This window comes from Rhinolophus ferrumequinum, chromosome 20, assembly GCF_004115265.2.
Source record: "Rhinolophus ferrumequinum isolate MPI-CBG mRhiFer1 chromosome 20, mRhiFer1_v1.p, whole genome shotgun sequence".
NCBI classification, from domain to species: domain Eukaryota; kingdom Metazoa; phylum Chordata; class Mammalia; order Chiroptera; family Rhinolophidae; genus Rhinolophus; species Rhinolophus ferrumequinum.
Window position 1 is genome coordinate 53,629,768 of NC_046303.1, and position 22,469 is coordinate 53,652,236.

General features: G+C 38.4%; 1 protein-coding gene across 6 annotated transcripts in view; it reads left to right on the plus strand.

Moving 5' to 3' along the window:
* The first annotated feature begins 145 nt into the window (after positions 1-145).
* The window catches only part of SUGCT (succinyl-CoA:glutarate-CoA transferase), a 719,436-nt gene continuing 697,112 nt past the window's right edge, over positions 146-22,469 (plus strand). For all 6 annotated transcript variants that reach the window (XM_033088468.1, XM_033088470.1, XM_033088472.1 and 3 more), the window contains exons 1-3: positions 146-388; positions 16,895-16,946; positions 17,534-17,607. In XM_033088468.1, coding sequence (XP_032944359.1) covers positions 289-388; positions 16,895-16,946; positions 17,534-17,607 — 226 coding nt within the window. In that variant the 5' untranslated portion in view covers positions 146-288. The remainder of the gene's footprint in view (positions 389-16,894; positions 16,947-17,533; positions 17,608-22,469) is intronic.

A 22,469-nucleotide genomic window follows, 5' to 3' on the forward strand; every position in this document is an offset into this window, starting at 1 on the left:
AGAAGAATTCTCTTCTTTTTCAGGAAAGCCGAACACACACAGCCCCAGCACAGCCTTTGCAGTCTCGCGGTCTTTGGTCGGGACCCACTGACCAGATGATTGCCCAGCGAGCGATGCGGCCCGGGAGCGCTCCGCCCAGCGCGGCTCCGCTCGGCGTGGTCGGGCCCCGCTAGCGCGGGGCGGGGTGTGAGGTGTCCGTGGGCGCCCCCAGCGGCTGTGGGCGGCGCGCGCACTGTGTTCTCTCCTCACCGCTGGGACCGAGGGTATCTCGGGACCGAGAGGCGCGCGATGCTGGCAACACTGGCGAGGGTCGCGACTCTGCGGAGAACCGGACTTCTCTCCGGCCCGGGCAGCAGGAGGGAGCTGTGGACGGGCCGCCCGCAGTCAGGTACCCTCCAGGATTCGGTTGGTGCGGCGAAGGGGATCCCAGCCCCAGACCCCTACCTCAGGCGGCATCCTGAGTAGAGCGCCCATGCTATCCTGAAGTTTCTGCTGCCCCCGCAGCCCGCCTTTTGGCCGTTGCCTCCCCGCGCACTGGCTCCGTCGTCCCGCGGCGGGCCCTGCCCCGCTCTCCGGCCGCCCCGGGGTCACCCTGCCCCGCGCCGGGGGTCGGGAGCTCGCTGCAGCGGGTCGCCCCGCGCGCGGTCCTACTGGCGAACGTCTCCCCTCTCTGGTGTACCCCTACCCTGTCGTCCCTCAAGTGTAGATAACTAAACATGTACAGCCGGCCGCGTTTCAGGAGGGAGTTCAGATTGCCTCTTTAATTTGAGGGAGAAGCTGTGCTAACAAATGCCGGACTTTACTCCCTTCCTTGGATTAGCAGGTTAGGGAGGTGGCTAGGAAGCAGGGATACTTATTTTCAAAGAGCAAAATTTGGCCAAAGCTCTTAAAATCTTGATTCTTTCACAGACTTTTAGTTATAAAGAAAAAATGTGATAATTTAAGAATGACACCTAATGTATAATGAAACGCCTTTGTACCAGGCAGCTGTCCTAGAAATTGTTTAGAATTTGAAATTTGGATTTAACTACAGCTTTATAGAACTTTCTTTACTCCCTCAGAATGTGGAATGATAATCACTGAGTCCTGAAATAAGCTTGTATGAAACATAAAGAACTTTAGGACTGATTCTTGCTGCTGCCACTCCTCACTGCCTCTTTTACATGTTTTGTGACATGCCTAGCTGGAGTGTGCCTTCTCAGCTTCCATACTCTTTGATGGATGGAGATCCACAATTTTGTTGTTCATTCTGAGGGAATTTGGTTCACCAAATTTCTCCTTTGAAGCAAATTGTAGAATCAATCAAGGCAGTAGAGTGTCATCAAGGCTTTCGATGCAATTAAGGCCTGAGGAACCCAGATTATGTACTTTACTATATACTTATGTTCTGGCCCAAAATTCTCCTTTCTGGGCATTGTCTTTGGTGCTTAGTTTAGTACTTGGTAATTGGGCACTCGGTTCTTAAATGAATGAATGAGTCACATCATACTGGTCAGTGATTCCCACCTGATGTCCTTTTATATCATCAACCAATCTACTTTTCCTGGGTGGAGGGAGCAGGAAAATGGGGGTGATAGGAACCAGAATGCCTTTATTAATTATTTTATAACTGGCAAATGATTTCCAGAATTGCATAAAATACTGTAAGTGGTCTTTTTACTTGGCTTATACTTCTAGAATACTCTTCCCTATAGTGATATCTTGCTATCTTCTGCACACATGAACTTGCATTAGAAAAGGGAGAGGGAAAGAAATACAGTGGAAAATTTTTGACAGGTAGGTTATACATGACAGTGTGCTCTTCATCACCTTTGCAGGTATATATGAGGATTGAGGGAGAATAAATCATTAATAAGTATCTTGTAGAACAAACTAAAAAGAGTCTCGAGGCTTTGGCTAGAAATAAATGATAAAGATTTGTTCAAGGGTCTTAGGGTTTGCAAACAGGAAACACAACTAGGCAATACCCCGAAGAAGACACAAAAGCTGAGTTCTTAAAGTACATTTTTGAGAAGTACATTCTTTAGAAGAATTAACCCTGCATTCTTAGCCTCTGGATTGGTTCGAGATAGTAATCCCCTAGATGACTGGTGACCTGGATAATGGATGTCAGGTGGTCTGAACATTCTTTGCTTTGCCCTTCAGGGAATAATCAGAGGGTTATCTGAATAGAATAGTTTCCTCATACCTCAACTTATTTGATTTTAGTAATTTAGCAGCTTGACTATAGTGACTCTATTTTATTTCTTCACTCTATTCCTGAATATGAAAACTCCATATTCCACTTGGATTACTTCTGAGAATAGGCCACTTCTCAGGTGAGAAACTGGCCTAGAGAAGTTAAGTGACTTGCTTTAATTCACATTGTGAGTAGAGGTGGGACCAGAACTCAGTCTTCTTGCATCTATTAAACTAAAAGGGGTTCATTTTGCCTGCACGCGTCAAAGCCAAACGAGATACTAGGGGTCTGCAGCAAAAAAAGTAAAGCTTTATTTAAGGAAATGGTTCCAGCCAGAGACACAGGTGGGCTAGTGCTTAAAGACCTGGCTCCCCATGACCCCTAGGGGATAGGTTATATAGGGGAAAGATTATTAGTCATGATGGTAAGGGAGTTGGTGTGGTGGGCTCTACTGGTTGGTCAGGGCTAGGGTAGGAGGCAGGTGATCATTGCATCAGGTCCTGATGTCAGTCATGGCAGCATTCTTCCTGGTCTCGAGGGGATACGGCTGGTCGGGTCCAGCCACCTTTATGGGTCTGGAATCAAAACACAACTGTTGTCGAGATGTTACTTTAAGTTTGACAGAAACTTTGTTTCTGTGGTCAGTAGACCTGAGGCTTTGTTCCTAAGACTGTTTGAGGGTAACCTAAGGGCTTAACGAGTAAGAGAGGGGTCACAAAGGTGGAAGGATAAGGAAAGAACAGAAGCAAGTGAGCCATGGTGCTATTAGACTTTTTCAAGGCCAGTTTGAATCACGGGGAAAGAAAAGAGAAAAAGTAATTTTTAAGGAAGTGAAGTTTTTGAAGTGGCTGCTGGATTTTATCAAATGCTTTTTCTGCATTTATTGATATGACCATATGATTTTTATTTTTCATTTTGTTAATGTGGTGTATCATGTTAATTGATTTGTGGATATTGAACCAACCTTGCATACCAGGAATGAACCCTACTTGATCATAATATATGATCTTTTTAATGTATTGCTGAATTCGGTTTGCTAATACATTGTTGGGGATTTTTATGTCTGTGTTCATTAGGGATGTCAGCCTATAGTTTTTTTTTTTTTTTTTTTTTTTTTTTTTGTGATGTGTTTGTGTGGTTTTGGAATCAGGGTAATGGTGGCCTTGTAAAATGAGTTTGGGAACCTTCCGTTTTTTCTGGGTTTTTTGGAATAGTTTGAGGAGAATAGGTGATATTTCTTTTTAAACAATGTTTGGTAAAATTCACCTGTGAATCCATCTGGTCCAGGACTTTTGTTTGTTTGGAACTTTTTGATTACTGATTCAATTTCATTGGTAGTAATCAGTCTGTTCAGTTTTTCTGTTTCTTCTTGATTCTGCCTTGGAAGATTATATGCTTCTAGGAATTTATCCATTTCTTCCAGTTGTCTAATTTGTTGGCATATAGTTGCTCGTAGTATTTTCTTAAAATGTTTTGTATTTCTGTGGTGTCTGTTACCACTTTTCCTTTTTCATTTCTGATTTTATTCATTTGGTTCCTCTCTGTGTCTTGATGAGTCTGGCTAACGGTTAACTAAGATTTTTTGGTGTTTCTTTTTTCAGTGGACTTAAATATATATATATTTTGTAGAATCTTATCTTAAAAAGAACACACACCATACTTGGAAGCCCAAAATATGAGCACAGATGGGTTTCAAGCAGGAATTGGGATCCTAGAGCCCAGCTCTAACTCAGTATCTCCACTTTAATTGCCCTACTGAAAATGGGCTTCTGGGGCACCTCTGAGGAATTCCCAGGGATTTCTAGTAAGGGTTTGAAAGCAAGTTTTGTAGGAGTTGTCAAGTATTAACGAGTGCTGCAAATATAAATACTTTGGTTAATTTTACTATCTATTACCAAGAAGTGAATATTTTCATGTTTCTGCATGGTCAGGGCTTTCTAAACTAGAAACTAGAACCTGGGTTAAAGGACAAGCCTTGGAGGTTAAAAGATGACTGAATAGATTGTTAAGGTACTCCCAGGAAGTTTATGTTTATATTTCAAAGGGGTATAAAACTCAGAGCCTTGGAGATATTTCCACAGAGTTAGGTTGTAAAACCAGTGAAGTTTATCTTCCCCCTGGAGATATTCCAGAGGGTAAGAACCCAGAGACCTTCCCCTTTTTTTCCCAAGGAGACTTTGCTTACCTTAGGGAGATTAACTTTTTCTGCCTTTTCCAGGGAAGGTGGCAGCCAGGCAGCTATCCTATACAGACTGCCAGAATTATAATTTTGGGGACCTTTCCTGTATGTGTAGGCTGAACAGTTGGCTCTCATTACAATGCCTGTGGCAAATTAGATGTGGGAAATGGTGCATTTCTTGATATAAGTAACAATAAGTGATCTCTGATCTAGATACCTGTTTACTTTGAAATATTACGAATAAGCATAGATACTAAAAATGTTTTTGATGTGAAACTTTTTTTAGGACAGGAGAATGAATTAATAATTTCTGTGTATAGAAACATTTGTGTGTATACTTAGAGCATACTTAATATTTATGTCCTCAAACTTTTTAGATTATCTCAGTTTTCCTTATAGAGGTCCTATTGTTTCACGATAAAGCCTGACAATAGTAGAAATGGACATGCATCTTTAGGAGATGATTGGCTCACTCCTTGATAGGGTTAGGCATGCACTGAACACATTAGACCGCTTAACTGTCACTTAAGCAATGTTCTCATTGGTAAGTCCAGTATCAGAAACAGTTTGTTCAAGAATCTGAGTGCCAAACTCTTTGATGATCCTTTTAATTCTAAGCATGTATCCATTGTCCATGGTAATGAAGCACAGGTGAAATGTTTCATACATATTTACTTCTTTGTAGACTAATATTCTTCACCCAGGTGTAACACAGGTATTAATGCATTAATTCACACTTAAAAGTTTTCATTGAAAATAATAAAATTGCTGACAGAATACTTCAAAGTGAAGAAAAATGTAAGAGTATGAATATTGTGTTTCAGACATAAATTTTTGTTTTAAAATGAGTACATAAAATTTTAATGTTGTTAGAATTTGTATCTTTCTATTTTTACAGTTATAAAAATAATACATATTTTTTTGTAGAAAACCTGAAATGATTGGAAAAGGAAGAAGCAAGAAAAAATATTAATCTCTTATCCAAACAGCAACTACTAATACCGTGTTTTCACAAAAATAAGACCTAGCTGGAGAATCAGCTCTAATGTGTCTTTGGGAGCAAAAATTAATATAAGACCCAGTATTATATTACATTATATTATATTACATTATATTATGTTATTTTATATAAGACCGGGTCTTATAGTAAAATAAAACCGGGTCTTATATTAGTTTTTGCTCCAAAAGACGCATTAGAGCTGGTTGTCCGGCTAGGTCTTATTTTTGGGGAAACATGGTATTTAAGTAGAGAAAATAAACCTCAGTTTAAATCTTTAAAGAGGAAAATAAAAGCTTTTTAAGGGGAAAACCCACTATACATGAATATTTTATATAATCTGGACTTGGAAAAACATGATACCTGTGCAGAAAAGTGTTAATATAGCAGGCTTCAGGCTATTATTTAGAAGGACCCTCTAATAAGTTTGGCTCTTGGTTAGCATCTGAGAACTTGACACTTGAACTGCTTCCTAATTAAAAGGGTGCCCAGATGGTTTGTACAATAAATATGATTTATGATGAACACTTTCTTTTCTTCTGGGAGTCTGGGATTTTGGTACATGGGAAGCAGAGTGCCTATGTGAATAGCCCTTAACAAAAACCTTGGATTCTGAGTCTGTAATAGATTTCCCTGAGCAGAAACATTGCACGTTACCATATTTTTTGTTGTTGGAGAAAGAAGCATGCTTGGAGTGGCGCCTCCTGGGAGGGAGAAGACCTAAGATGTCTATTCATGGATTTTCCCAGAATCTGCCTGTCTTTTTCCCTTGGTGATCCTGTCATATATCATTTTGCTATAATAATCCTTAGTTTACTTATGAATACATTTATATGCTGAGTCCTGTGAATCCTTTTAGCAAATCACTAAAAGTCTGGATAGTCTTGAGGAACTCTGGAACAATACCAAAGGCAGAAAGTAGAACAATTGATTTTTTGAAAGTGAAATTCCAAAACAATTCAAAAAGCAAATAGCAGATAGGGGAAAAATACTTTTGTTACTGGAGAACAAACTCTTCTCGGCATGGCATCCAGGATTTTGGTATCCTGTACAAAGAATTGAGCGGGACACCAAAAGGCAGTGGTGAAAGAGCAGTTTATTAAAAGCAAAAGTACACTCCAAAGGATAGGAGTGGGCCTGAGCAAAAGCGTGGCTCAAAAGGTGACGACTGGCGAGGACTTGGAATTTTTATTTCCTTTTCTTCTAGAATGGGCTACTCCTCTCTGGGTGTGGGGTTTCTTGCTGGCACTTATGACTGACAGGATACCATTACCTTTATCTTTTCAGACTGCGCATGTTCCTTCCCAGAATTCAGTCTATTATAATGATATTAATGAACTTCTGAGCATATGCATGATATAATGATGGTATAAAGAGGCCAAGGTGAGAAGAAGGTTGTTGTGGCCTTTACTGTGCAGATGTGAATGACTCGTCTAATCTAGTGAGGTAGTTTGTGTCTTCTGTCTTCATAGTGGTTAATGGTTATGGTAGATAACGGAAAAATTTGGATGTAGAGGGAGGTTTCTGGGAGGTCTCTGAGTGGTCGCTCTCCGTAGGCCATGTAAACATGCAGGAATATTTGGAGACCCCTTTCCTATCTCTAACTGCCTGCCTCATTTCCCCCTGAGAAACATGATCCCCATAAATCTCTATGGAAAGTTAAGGGACAGGAGGTCTCTTGTTCTGCATCTGCTTCCTGCTGAATGTGGTCGTTGTCCCTACCTATCAGGGATTCACAGAGCTCTCGCCCTATCTGATCTTAGCTTAGAGGAAGGAGGTCTTGGGATCCTCCTGGAAGACCGTGTTGACCTCTTTGGTAAGGATGTATGATGGCCACTAGATGAGGAGAGATAGATTTTAGTTAATAGACTAAAAGCGCTGGCCCAAAGAGCAGGACTCAAAGCTACTGACGCAGGGTGAAAGTCCATTTAGCTTCATGGGGCCTGTGGCCTTTTCCTCTGGTTTTAACTAGTTATTCAGGTGGCATTGTTTACCCAGGAGCTGGGCCCAGAATAGCCTGGAAAGAATGCTTTGCAATAATGATTACAATCATCAAGCATAAATTGCAAGCTTCTGTGTAATTATCTGAAGCAGGGGGCAGGAGACATTCTATGATTCAGGTTAGGAAAAATCTTTTGTTTAAGATTAAGAAACTAATTAAAAAAGTGATTAGGACCAGGGATGAGGGAGCTAAGAAACTATGGAAAAGGAGACTTAAAATTCCTATAATGAGGGGGCTCTCTATAAATATTACTTATAGAAAGTTAATGTTTATACTACATAAAGAATCCATACAAACCAATAAGAAAAAAAATGTGCCTGTAAAAATATGGGCCAACAATACTGGTAAGAACAGGTAATTTATAAGACGATATGAAACAAAGCAGTTATGAAAAGTTTAATTTCAGAAGTTATTAAATAAATGCAAAATACAGTGGAGGTGACATGCAAACTTTTTTTTTTGTTTTTTTTAAAGATTTTATTGGGGAAGCGGAACAGGACTTTATTGGCGAACAGTGCGTACTTCCAGGACTTTTTTCCAAGTCAAGTTGTCCTTTCCATCTTAGTTGTGGAGGGTGCCGTTCAGCTTCAAGTTGTTGTCCTTTCAGTCTTAGTTGTGGAGGGTGCAGCTCAGCTCCAGGTCCAGTTGCCTTTGCTAGTTGCAGGGGGCGCATCCACCATTCCTTGTAAGACTCGAGGAATCGAACTGGCAACCTTGTGGTTGAGAGGACGCACTCCAACCAACTGAGCCATGCAGGAGCTCAGCGGCAGCTCAGCTCAAGGTGCCATGTTCAATCTTAGTTGCAGGGGGCGCTGCCCACCATCCCTTGCGGGACTCGAGGAATTGAACTGGCAACCTTGTGGTTGAGAGCCCACTGGCCCATGTGGGAATTGAACCGGCAGCCTTTGGGGTTAGGAGCATGGAGCCTTAACCGCCTGAGCCACCGGGCCGGCCCTGACATGCAAACTTTTAACTTCCAAATTTGCAACAAACAATAAATACCCTACAAAACTAAGAGATCATATTCAGGGTTATAAAAGTTGGTGGAGAATACCATTTTCATATACTGCTGGTGCCAGAATATACACATATATATACATTATATGTATATGTATATATATATATGTATATACTGGCATATACTGGCATGCATATATATATGTGTGTGTGTATATACATATATATATATATATATATACGTATATGTATATACACACAAACATACACTGGCCTGCCTCTGTTCCTCTGTTCTTGGAAACATTCTCGTTTTCCCCTCTCCATTTCCCAAAACTCTAAAAGCCTTAAAGAATAATTTATTTATTTATATACACACACACACACACACACACATTTTTGTTTTTTTATTTTTTTTAATTGGGGAATATTGGGGAACAGTGTGTTTTTCCAGGACCCATCAGCTCCATGTCGAGTCGTTTTTTTTTCAGTCCAGTTGTGGAGGGTGCAGCTCACTGGCCCATGTGGGAATTGCACCGGCGACCTTGGTGTTATGAGCGCTGCGCTCCAACCACTGAGCCAACCGGCCTTCCGCCAGTATATATTAATAATGACTTTCTGGTGAACAATTGGTATGTATTAAAAGTTTTAAAGAGTTTGGAACATGGACATGGCCTGCCTCTGTCCTTGGAAACATGCTCCACATTTCCCCCTCTCCATTTCCTAAAACTCTAAAAGCCTTAAAGAATAATTTTTTGTCTTTACTTCTTGAAGTGAAGTCTCTGGGAGAGTTCCATAGTCTTTCACACAGAAAGCATCTTAAATTCTCTCTAGGCATCTCTCCTGTTCTTCAGAATTACCCTTGGAATCTTTAAAAAACAAATGAAATCATGAAATATATGTATTCACCTCACACACTTCTTCCAGTCTTCTCTTCCCTTCCCTTCCCTTCTGTTTCTCCTACTTAAGTATCTGCACTGTTCTACAAAATAGGGCCCACAATTTATTTTGGGTTGAAAGAGCCTGATTGCATTCAGTTTAACGTTGCACCCCCCACTGATGCGCACCACATTTTCTTCCTTGCTGTGATACTTTTAATTCCACCTCAAGTACCTATGACAGTATTTCATCAACCTAGAATGGGTACTGTTTTTTCAGTTGTCCCCTGGAGGGGATGCCTTTTTCTAAATTGCGCAGAGGACTTGCCTTTAGTCAATTTTCTCCCATCGGAGAGTCATATTGCAAACACAGACATTCAAGGGGCCTCTTGCGTTTGTGAGCACTCATATTCAGGAATTCGTAACTACCGTTTACTCCACCAGTTCCTGGTCCAACCATGTCTGATCCTGTGAGTAGTTGCTTCAGGATGGCCCATTAAAGACGCCTGAACACTGAAGAGTTTTTTCCTTTGGCTTGCTGACTCTTGGTTATGAATTCTGTAACTGTTGGGTTGGTGCAAAAGTACTTGTGGTTTTTGCCATTTTTTTTTAACATTTTAAACCGCAATTACTTTTGCACCAACCTAATATAAATTGATTTATAAAGTCTATAAATTGTACTGTTTTCCACCCTTCCACATACTAATTGATAGCAGTGTTCTATTTCCTAAATGACTTGGAAAACAATCTGTTGCATACATCAAGTTAATATTTAAAAGTTTTTGTCACTTACGTAAATTTTATATGAACTAAAGTGAGAGTAAGATCTGGAATGTGTGAGGAATTTGTTTCCCTTTTGTCTAGTGGGAGAATGCTTGTTGTGAAAGATTTATTCGTAGCCTGATTGATTTTAGGAAAGAATACGTATGGAAGTTGAATACCTGTATATTGACTTCTTTAAAATGATTCAATATCTCTTGGGAAGGTCTTCTCATATCTCAGAGTTTGGAGGACTGCTGCCAAAGGGACAGTAAAAGAGTCTCCCCGTGAAATGGACTTCCCAGGTGTTGGTTTTGATGCTGTGAAATTGCATAGAGGCTACCATTTCTTTTCCTCCAGTGCTTGGCATCTTTGTTGGTCAGGATAGGCGAGGCTGTGCCGTGGCGCAAATTAGCCCACAGTCTCAGTGGCTTTATACTGTTGATGGTAAAGGGGCCACATGTTAAACCTGACAAACTCAGGAGACTGAAAATAACCACATAGGAAGGCGTGAACATAAAAATTCCTAATTAAGGTGGGCCATGGCGGGAAGTCACATCTTTAGCCTGAAGCTTCCTTGGTAAAGTCAATCTTTACCTTAAGTGAGCCTATCTGTTGTCTTTTTGCATCATCTGGGATAACATCCTTGGAATGTCAGTAATCCCTTTCTGGACCAGAGCAGGAAACTACAGAATCCCTCATTATTATTCTTGTCCCCTGATTACCATCTCTATGTGCTGTAAAAAGTGAACTATTAATGATCCTGTACCCACCTATGTAGAAGAAGTAACTGTCTCTAATTTACTTTTATCCAATCCCAGAAATTTCCCTGCTTTGCTTTCTCCCACCCCCTTAATCTACAACCATTGGATTTCATTTAACCATTCTCCTTTGATTCTACATATAAAATAAGTTGCAAACTGCCATTTTGGGTAGCATTTTCTCAATTCATTGAGATTTTGCTTCCTGGCGATTGTTGTCAGTTTGGTTCAAATAAACTCTTACAAGCTTTTTCTTAGGCTGGATGTTTTTTCATTGACAATACAAACAGTGAAAACATTGTTTGGGCACATAAAGCTTCACAATTTGAAACTTGTAGCCTCTAAAGTCACTGCAGCAGAATAGAGGCCTAGAGGATTTCATGGGACATTTTTGAGGGTTAGGCCTGGAATTGACTTATATTGCTTCTGCTTATGTTTCATTGGCCGAATTCCAGGCATTTGGCCCCAACCTAACTGCAAAAGAAGCTGGAAATTGCAGAAGAGCAGAGGGATTTGGGATTAGCACTGATTTGTACTTTGGTTGTGGCATGCTTGACCCATAACTCAAAAGCCTTCTTCTGTTCTTTTTTGCATCATTCATACTGTAAATTTCTCAAGTTTTCATTAAAATGGTAGCAGCTAACATTTCCAAAACCTGTCTGATTGCAAATTCCACAGTAATAATTGAATTCTTGGAGTGGAAGGGCAGTTCTGAAGAAATTGGGTGTCAACAGATGGTGAATAATAAGTTATTATAAATTATTATCCATTTCACTTGTTCTCTGGTTGTCTCTAGATGGTGTAATTGCCTTATAATGCTAGCATCACTTTCATACTACCTTTTTATAACTCAAAAATTTTAATTTTCCTGGAATGTCTTCCAGTGTATACTAATTTTCCAAGTACCCAAAACTCCTAAAATTACCTGCCAAGCTATACAATTAGGAATAGAGCTTTTTTCAAGACTTCTAACCTGTTCTAGAATGAAAACATCTTGCTAACTACTCTAAATAAAGCTTCAGTACATTAAGAGAGCATGCTTTGAAGAGATGTCCATCTTCCACTTTCTCACTTCTAAGTTCTCGTAGTCAGATTCTCTGTAAAATAACAAATTAAATAATTCTTTTGGTGTATATCACATGGTCTGTTTGCTACTGATATTTGATCAGCTTGTTTTTTTGACCTGGCACTTTTTAAAAAAAAATTTTTAATGCCTCACTAGTTAGCTCATGTGGTGAGAATCCAGATGCCATGATTTGCTGTCACACAAATGAGCCACTTGTGTGTGCACCTGTCAGTTACCTCCACTTTGGTGCTGCTCAAGTTTATTTGTGACCTGTAAACCTTAGAGCCCAATACCAGGAAAGTCCTAGAAGCAGCTCTGGCCAGTATAGAGTTCATGGCAGCTTCATTATAATTGTACTTGTTTACATGGTTGCTCAGCTGTACCATCATAACAGGTTTCCATCATACAGGCCAAATAAGATAGAGTGATATACAAGCTGCTCAATGTATCTCAACAAATTATAATGGATGCCCTTTCCAACTGTTTTTCCCCTGTAGTAAACCCCGCATTCCCATCCAGCCTATTGTGGTCTTTCACAAACAGGCAAAATATTGGCCGTAGATGTCCTTTTTAAGTATAGAGTATTCAGAATCACGTTTTTTTTTCCCCTATCCTTAAAATAATCATGTATTTTTCTTGTTTTCAAATCTGGATTAAGGTTTTAATAGGTGGTGTGAGTGTATAATACATATAGATGATGATAATGCTGCTGCTGCTGATAACAATTGTCAACTTGTAGTAGCATTTATTTACATGCCCGGAAGTGCACTAAGCACTTTACATACATTTCATTTAATCTTTGCAAACTCTTGATATAGAGATATAGATGTTTCAGATGAGGAACCTGAAGCCTGAGAAGGTAAGTTACCTTGCCCAACGTCGCTTGGGTAGTAAGTAGTGGAGTCGGGAATTAAATCCAGTTTCCAAAGTTTATGCTGTTAAGTGTTCAACTCATTCATTGATTTTGACTTACATGTGCTCTAGAAGTTCTTTCTGGATGTCTTCTTAGGTAATAAAAGTAAACTCTCTTGACTGATGTCAAATGAATTCAGTTGAAAAGTTTTTGCTTCACTGAACAAAAATTTACTAATTTATTATCACTGTGAGACGACATTAGTAGTGAAATTTAGACTTCTCTTCATAGATTTGTAATAAGATTTATGGGATGGGAAGACCCCTAAACATAGTTCCTGTGTCACTTGAAATAAGATAAAGGCCTTAAAAGAGATCTGAGTACAGAAGACCAGTTATTTTAGAGACTTATGTAACATAAAGAATTACTTGCCTATTCATTCTTAATGATGTCAAAATATCTATTTATATTTGAGGTCTTTTCTATGTTTTTTTTCCTCTAAAATATTTTGTTTTCTCTCCCATTTTGTTTATTTTTTATGTCTTCACTTTTTTGCTTTTTGTCTTTTTTTTGTGCTGATTATACACACAATTACAATTAAGCAATATTACAGAAATATGTAACTTAGCTAGTGAAAGTTCTCCCTAAATTGTTTCCCTAAGAGTTGAATACTGATAACATTTTATGAATGCTTCTGCAACTACCAACATATATTATTAATGTTATTTTTTTACAAAAATAAGATCATATACATTCTATTCTACAATTGTATTTTATTTTTAAACTTAGAAATATATATACAGAGGGTGCCAAAAAATATGTCACGTTTTAAGAAAGGAAAAAACTGTATTAAAATTATAATACTCAATATATACTGATAACAAAAGATGAATACAAGTCATGTGTGTAAAATTTTTGGCACCCCTGGTGTGTGTGTGCATGTGTGTGTATTCCTTTTTTTTTTTTTTTTTGAGAATTTTCATAAGAGTCTATTTGAACCAAACTGACAACATAGACCAAGAAGCAAGGTCTCAAATGTTCCTGAGAATAACTGTTTTGCAGCTTCTTTTATGCATTCGAAATCAAGGAGGATATTTTGGCCAACATTCTATGTCAGGGTATGTAAATCTCTAATGTTTCTTAATATCTGCGTGGTATTCTGTTATATGGATTTGCAAGTGCTTATTGAACATTTCACCTGTTGGTGGATTTTTGCATTGTTTTGAATATTTTGCTTCAGTATTAACATTGGGGCAATTCACTAAAGAAGATACATGAATGGCCAATTATTAGATGAAAAGATGTTCAACATCATTAGTCCTTAGGGAAATCCTAATTAAAACTATGAGAAACATTACATACATATGAGAATAACATTAAAAAGATTACCAATTCCTGGTGTTGAAAAGATGTGGAGCATCTAGAATTCTAATGCACTGTGATACAACCACATTGGAAACCTGTTTTACAGTTTCTTAGAAAGGTAAACATACACTAGGTATTTACTCAATAGAAATGAAAACATGTCCACACAAACACTTGTACATGAATATTCATAGCAGTTTGATTCATCGTACTGAAACTGGAATCAACTCAATGTCCATCAGCAGCTGAACGGATAAACAAATATGGTGTATTCCATGTAGTAGAATACTACTCATTTATAAAAATGCAACAGTATGGATGAATCTCAAAGTCATTATGCTGAATGAAAGAAGCCAGACACAAAAGAATACATACTGTATGATTTCATTAATATAAAATTCTAGAGAATGCAAACTAAATTATAGCGACAAAGCCAATCACTGATTGCCTGAGGCGGGGAATGAAGGGAGAGGTAGTTTGCACAGGGACTGAGGAAACTTTTAGGTGATGGAAAGTTCTGTTTCTTGATTGCAGAGGTGAGTTCACAGGCATGCATCTGTCAAAATTGATTTAAATGTGTACCTTATATGTAAGTTATTCTCCAACAAAGTTGATTAAAAGACATCTAAAGTATAGCAGAAAATTAAATAAAAAGTTCTGCAGTGACATATTTTTATACCTGTGTCTTAGTATACATGTGGAAGTGTGCCATAAATCATCCTCCATCATGACAACGCTCTGTATCACACATTGTTTCTGGGACAGCAATTTCTGTCAAATAAAAACATTATGGTCTGTCCTCATCCACCTTATTCATGGGATCTGGCACCATGTGACTTCTGGCTCTGCCCTAAAGTCAGAATGATTCAGGACATCAAGGCAGCCGCGACAGTAACTAAAGACACTCATGAAAGAGGACTTTCAGAACTGCTTCAGAAAGTGGGATAAGTGTGTTTGAAACAAAGGGGAGTATTTTGAGGGGGATTAATGGCAATGTGTCTTTTACTGTAATACATTTTTTTAATTAAAACATTTGCCATATTGTTTGATCACACCTCGTTTATGAAAGTGCCCATTTCACCACACCCTTGCCAATACTGGAGATATTATAAATGTTTGCCAGTCTGGTGAGAAAAAAATTCTTATTGCTATACATTTAGTTTTCATCTTTTTGATTATAAATGAAATTTCTATGAATATCTTTTGCTATGCATACTGGAAATTTTTATTTATCTGTGAATCGACTGTTCATGTCCTTTTCCTGTTTTCCATTGGGCTTTCTTTCTTACTGAGTTGTCAAAGTTCCTTATGTGTTATAGAAACCTTTTGATGTTTATAGCAGCTTTCTTCATAATTGCCAAATATTAGAAGCAGCCAAGAAATCCTTCAGTAGTAGGTGATGGATAAATAAACTGTGGTATATCCAGGTAATGGAATATTATTCAGCACTAAAAATGAAGTGATCTATCAGACCATGAAGGAAACTTAAATGCATATTATTAATTGAAATAAGCCAATCTGAAAAGGCTACATACTGTATAATTCCAATGTATGATATTCTGGAAAAGGCAAACTATGGTTACAGTAAAAAGATTGGTTTCCAGGGGTTAGAGGAAAGGAAGCAATAAATAGGTGGAGCACAGATTCTTAGGGCAGTTAAACTGTTTTGTATGATGTTGTACTGATAAATACATGTCATTATGCTTTTGTCCAAACATTCAAGTATAATGCCAAGAGTGAACCCTAGTGTAAACTATGGATTTTGGGTGATTATGATGTGTCAGTGTAGTTTTATTGACGGTAAAAGTGGACCACTCTGGCGGGGATGTTGAAAGAGAGGCAAGTTTGTGCATGTGTGGGGGGAAAAGTGCACATAGGAATTCTCTGTACTTACTGCTCGATTTTGCTGTGAATCTAAAACTAAATCCAAAAAAATTAAGCCTATTATTAAAAAAATGTGTGGAACCAGTAGTTTCATCATTTTTCTCCATAAATTCAACCTGATCTCAGTCATGATGTAAATTTTGTAAGGCATTTGACTAGAATTTGATTTTGTGATTTGATGTTAAATATGTTTAGTGAAGTAGTGATATAATTACTGACCTATCTACTTATTTTTAAAGCTGACAGGTGAAGAGAAGAAGGAAATACACATATGATTGTATATTGTTTAATAAACTTTGAAAGTCGACCTTTTTCCTTGTCTTAAGTGTAGAATATGCAGAGGCCTTTGTTGTTACTTTTTTGTTGTTAGTACTTTTTTCTTATTTGGTTTACTATTTATTTATTTAAGATGGTAAATTTTTACAGCAGTTTTAGGTTCACAGCAAAATTGAGAGGACGGTACAGAGATTTCCTGTATATTACCCCCCACCCCCACCCCATGCACAGCCTCCTCCATTATCAACATCCTGCACTAGAGGGTACTTTTGTTACAACTGATGAATCTGCACTGTCACGCACTGACATAATCACCCAAAGTCCATACTTTACACTGGGGCTCACTCTTGGTTTTGTACATTCCTTGGGTTTGGAAAAATGTATAATGACATATCTAACATTATAGTATCACGCAGAGTATTTTCAGTGCCCTAAAAATTCTCTCTGCTCAGCCTATCCATCTCTCCTCTCACTTTTTATTTTTCATTAGACAAACTATCTTAACTCTAGCTGGGGACTTAATTAATTGGGAATAATCTGGAATTGGAGGCTTTAATTTTTAGTGATTGACTTAATTGGATCAGGTCAAGATTGCTGTGTACGTATAAAGCAGAAATATTGTAAAGATAAAACACTTTTTTGGTAGTAATGGAGAGTACTTAAAACATAATATAAAGAATTCTGCAATCTTTTTCTAAATTAGTAATCGATACCCTTCAAATATTTTCTGTGTTTTGCCAGATACTGACAATGTGAAGCCATTGGAGGGTGTAAAAATTCTGGATCTAACAAGGTTTGTATTGGCTTATCTGTGTTTTGGCTGTTGAGTTTTTACCTTCTCTCAGAAAACATTTATTTTTTAGATTATAAAAGGATGCTTATTATCAAAATTTTGGAAAGAAACAAAAAAAAATTCCTGTAGTTTTATCATTCTAAAGGACAATTAATATAATATTTATTCATTTCTTTTCCATTTGCATATTTATAGTATATAATTTTTAAATACAAAAATTTGAACCATATTGAAATTACAGTTTTACCCACAAAAATGTAAGATTATTTTATTATATAGTTGTCACAAAATTACTTAGTCATCCCCCAATATTTCACTATTGTAAATTAGTCTTCCTTTTACAAAAGTCATTGTCTCAGGAAATCTTTTAATTTATTTCCTTAGGATAGAATTCTGGAAGTAGAATTACTGCACCAAAAGGAATAAATATACTTTTTAAAGCTCTCGATACATATGACCAAATTAGTTTTTTGAACAGTTCTAACAATTTCAATACTTACTAGCATTATATGAGCTGTTTGTATTGACTATTAAGAAAATAATATAAAAATCTTCAAGATGGTAATTTTTCATTGTTTACATTGTAGAGTACTGGCGGGACCTTTTGCTACTATGAATTTAGGAGATCTTGGAGCAGAAGTTATAAAAGTGGAAAGACCAGGTAAAGCTATTGCTCCCTTTAAAACATAGAAACAAGCTAATAAATATTTTTAATAGTTTTAAAAATATCCATGTACTTATATGTGGGATGAGGAAATGATTGAAATGCAATGATTATTTTCTCTTCTCCATTCCTTACCGTATTTCTCCAAAAATAAGACTGAGTCTTATATTAATTTTTGCTCCAAAAGACGCATTAGGGCTTATTTTTTTTCATGTACAACAATCTACATTTATTCATTTGTTCATGTACAAAAATCTACATTTATTCAAATACAGTCATGTTGTCTTCTTCTGGAACTTCGTCATAACTCTCCAAACCCCGAATTCCGGTTTGAATTTCTTGCGACTCCATTTCCTGTAGAACCGTTGGCACCAATCTCTCATGTCCAGCAACAGAGCTCTCCTTAAATGAGCACTTCTTGTCCATGTACCCTGCTTATAGTGCATTGGCAACACAGCTGTCAATGATTTTATCCTATGAATTCTTCACCCAAGTCACGACCTCTTGCAGGCTAGGCTTCACAAAGTTTCCACACTGATTTCTCTCCATTCTATTTTCAATGTAGTCATTGATTTCCATGCTAAAATGGTCTTTGAATGGCTCATTTATTGCAATATCAAGAGTCTGGAGATAGGCAGTCATTCCTGTGGGAATCATTATTTGATCTACTCTCTGCGAGGAAATTCTTCATGTCTTTAGCGCGATGAGTGCTGGCTGAATCCCAGACCAGCAGACCTCTTTGGCAACCTCACAAAACAAGTGGCAGCATTAAATCGACCCACTTCCTTATAACTGCTTGTGTGCACTAAGCTTTTTCGGTTTCAAGAACATAAATGCCTGGAACACGTTCCACCTTATCTTTCTTGCCCGTAGTGATGATTGGAGGTGGGGCTTTCTTTCCATCCAGACGAATTGCCAAAATACAGGTAACATGCGCTTTTGTAACCAGTGGAGGGAATATAGATTGATGAGGCACCCCTCTGATCAATTGTCGTTTGAGATCCTTGGCCCATAAACACTGCAGTTTCATTCATAGCAATCATGTTGGAGAGTTGGAATTTAGAAGTCGATGCCATCAACAAAGGACTTGAATGCTAGTGCACGTTTAATAACTTCAGTATCTTCCAGCTTGAACAGTGTTGTCGATCTTAGAGACAGTTCATATCACTGAAGGAAGCCATCCAGCCAGTGCTGTGATGCTTTGACTTCTTCTGGGGATATTTCTAACTGTGGTGCCATTGCAAGGGCAAATGCTTGAATATCAGCCCTGCGCACAACCAAAGCCTTTGCTCTCCTGTCTGTAGTCCATTCACAGATGATGTCTTCTGGCTCAGGAAATAATGGTTGCCGACCTGATTCACACTTGCGCTTCTTAGCATTTCCCTCGTCTACCTGTTGACTGAGGTTAGTGTACTCTGCTCACCATTTTCGGACCACTCGGAGATCCAACTTCTTCTCTTTGCAGAAAGCCCTAAGATACTTGCCCCAGGAGTCCTCCACATTTCCTTTTTTGTACTCGACGGAATAGCTCTTTCTTTTTGCACTCTTCTTGTCTGGGGATCAAAATGTTATTCCCTTTATATCTGCCATTAAATCAAGTGTTAATTGAAGACTTACGAGACAGGAGTGGCACCAAAATGATGACAGTTAAGAATGATGGTCCACACAAAAGTGATGAAAAATTGCAGGCATCAAAATTCAGAAAACGTTTCTTTATTTCACACAAGTGCATTAGATATGTCCTTTACAACACACGATATATTGAATTATGAAGATTTATATTAGGCACAACCATATCTGTTTGTTACCAAGTGCACACATTTTTCGTGCATTGTATCTGTACTCTGATTGGTCATTTGGCAATATGTCTCGAGTTCATCTGTTTATGTAGGCGTTTATTTCTTGTCCAAAGGCGCCTGCTTGGGTATTTACAAGTAATTAATTATAATTTATATTATCACTTATTTTAAGTATTAATGTCAATAATATTATTTATACTAATTAAATATCATTATTATTATTTTTTAATTCAATATGTCCGTCGTGTATTGCAATGGATGTACTAAATGCGTACATCTGGCTGACGATCTTAACTCGGGCTTGTTTTTGGGTAGGGCTTATATTATGAGCATCCTGAAAAATTATGCTAGGGCTTATTTTCCAATTAGGTATTACTTTTGGGGAAATACGGTGTTGCCTCTGAACCTATGCTAATGATCTCTTTTTACTCTTTATAGGTTCCTAGTGCTCAGACTTAAGCCAGTTTCTTCACATGCACCTGGAAGCCTCTGGTAGAAACTGAGATGCAACATGTAATGATGCTAACAACCCTTATCATAGTGCCAGGCACATTTCTGAGCACTTGCCTATGTTAATTTAATCTGTACATCAACCTTATGGGCTGATGTTATTATTCCTAGATTATAAATGAGAAGACAGAGACAGAGATAAAGCAATTTACCCAAGGTCACACAGCTAATAAGGAATATCCAAGCACTTAGCTCTGATTCTGACCCTCCTTAGCCGCACACAAGCTTTACCACTGAGACAGATTGGAGTGGGCCTCGTCATAGTCCCTCACTGTGCCATGAAGTAATGGCAAGAATAAGGGGAAGGTAAAAGGAAGAAATAGGACATAGAGGAAGGAGAGAAGCAAAAGGAGTCAAAGTACTTCAGCAAGGAACCCAAGAGTGGGTTGGGTCATCTCTGTTCATTCAACGTCAGAAGGTGGCTTGCACCACACATGTCACCCCAGCTAGTTTAAGTGGGGTGCTGTAAAGCCCAGGGTTTGATCATTTTGAGCTGAGGCTTGGGTAGCCCCAGGGCAGTTAGCTCTGGTTCTCAGAGTGGGCGGCATCATATCACGGATGGGGGCAGCATGTGGGCATTGGGTTGGCTCTCACACCACTGGCTGGTCCAAGCCACTGGAGAGGGTGGGCAGACATTTCTCAGATTCGACTCCAGACTCTGAACTCAGGTTCAGAACAGGATTAACTTGGATGATCACGCACACTTTGTGTGGCATCCCTGGCCTCCCACCACGTTCAGGCCATGGGTGCCTCTTACTAATTGCTGACTGGCAGTGCATCCTTCGCTCCGAGAGTCAGCTGTTGGTTTAAGGTAATAGCTGCTTCCCTGTCCATTTCCTAAATGACATTTTCTAAATGAGACGTAAACAACACTGTAATGTGTTCCTTCCAGCTCTTCCCCTAGTTAAATGACAGTTTCCTTTTGGAGAGCCACCTTTACAAAGCAGTAGAAGCTCAACAATATTAACACCAAGAGATCCCAGGACAGAGTGAGCAAGAGAGAGAAAGCTTGCAAGTGAAGGCACAGATGGTGCGTGGGTATGCAGGGTACTCTCAGCAGGCTTCAGTGGAGATGCATTGACTCCATAGAGGGATGAGGGCACCCCACCAGTACTGTCATGAATTATAACTGAGTATGGGAGTGAGGTCTTAGTGCCTGGCTCACATCAAATAGACTGCTCTATTTTCCTGAACAATCACCTTTCACCCTTATAAACTCAAAGCACAGCAAAGCAACTGCTGATATTTAATGGTATCACAGTAGCCTTTTATGTGTCTAGAAGGCACAGAAACTTTGCAGATGTGCCCAGTGGTGTAAGTCAGATAATTATGAAATTAAGTTTTGGCAATGTAAAAAAGGAAACCTTTTACAGGTGATTCGGGTTTCCAGTGAAAGATAGTTAAAAAAAAAGAAAAAGAAAAAGGAACCCATGCAACCCCAACCTAAGTCATTCTTTTCTATTTCTAATAAAGAAACATTTTCCCATTTTATAATTTTAGAGATTTTGAGGGAAAAACACCTAAACTTATATCAATTCTTTGTTTTTATGTTTTTCATTTAGCATCTTTCCCATTCATTCTTCCCTCTTTGTTCACCAAATAAAATTATCTATGTACACAATCTCACTTTTATTTGATGCCTTCTTAGCATTTTGGTGTTCAGTTCATGCTAGTATTCATGGTAGTTCATGGTCAAGTGGCTTATTGCCCCTTGTTGTGTGCCCCTTTCCTCCAACAAGCACTCAAAGGGCAGAGTCTGTGTTCTGTATATCTCTACATCATCCTACAAGCAGTTTTTTGGGGAAGGTTTCAAAAATTAGCGTCCTTATTTATTCTTGACTATCTAATCCTTGTGGATTTGGAAGAGAGTTCCCAAGTCAGTGAAAATGGTCTAGCCTTGAAGAGTATGCCTGTATTTGTAAGACTCACAAGAGACTATAATTACATCAACTTCTTAATTTACCATAATGATTAAACCTTTAATGTACAATGCTTGATTTGGAAGATTCAGCTTTCTGCCTATTAGATCTTCTTAGGAGGCCAAAGCAGTTAGCAGAAGATCCTCTGATCAGCATGGGAAATATATATTATATATTTATCTGACTGTTTATCAGGCTCCAGGTGGTAGAAGAACCTGATGAATCCTGCTTTCCAGAGATAATGCTTCATTTATCCAGTCAGTTTTGTTTGCTGCTTTTTGTTGTTGCTGGATACATGCTGAATAACTTTCTAGCCGAACATCTTCTTTTTCAGGTTCCAGAAAACTTGTAATTTCAACATTGTTATCCAATTTCAGTACCACAGCACTTTCTAATTTCAACCACTGGGTCTTTCATTCCTAGATAGAGCATCCAATCTAATTTTTCACTATTTCAGGTGATCACTAGGTCAAATATTTGTATTTATGTTAATTTGAGAAATTATTTCCTGTTTACTTAGGCCTATTTTTCCTTTACACTTTTTTGTTTCTATGGAGGGCCACTTTCCTTTGTCTAGGGCTTCATTATGTCCCATAGCTGTACACTTGGTATGAAGCTTTGTTCCCTGCAG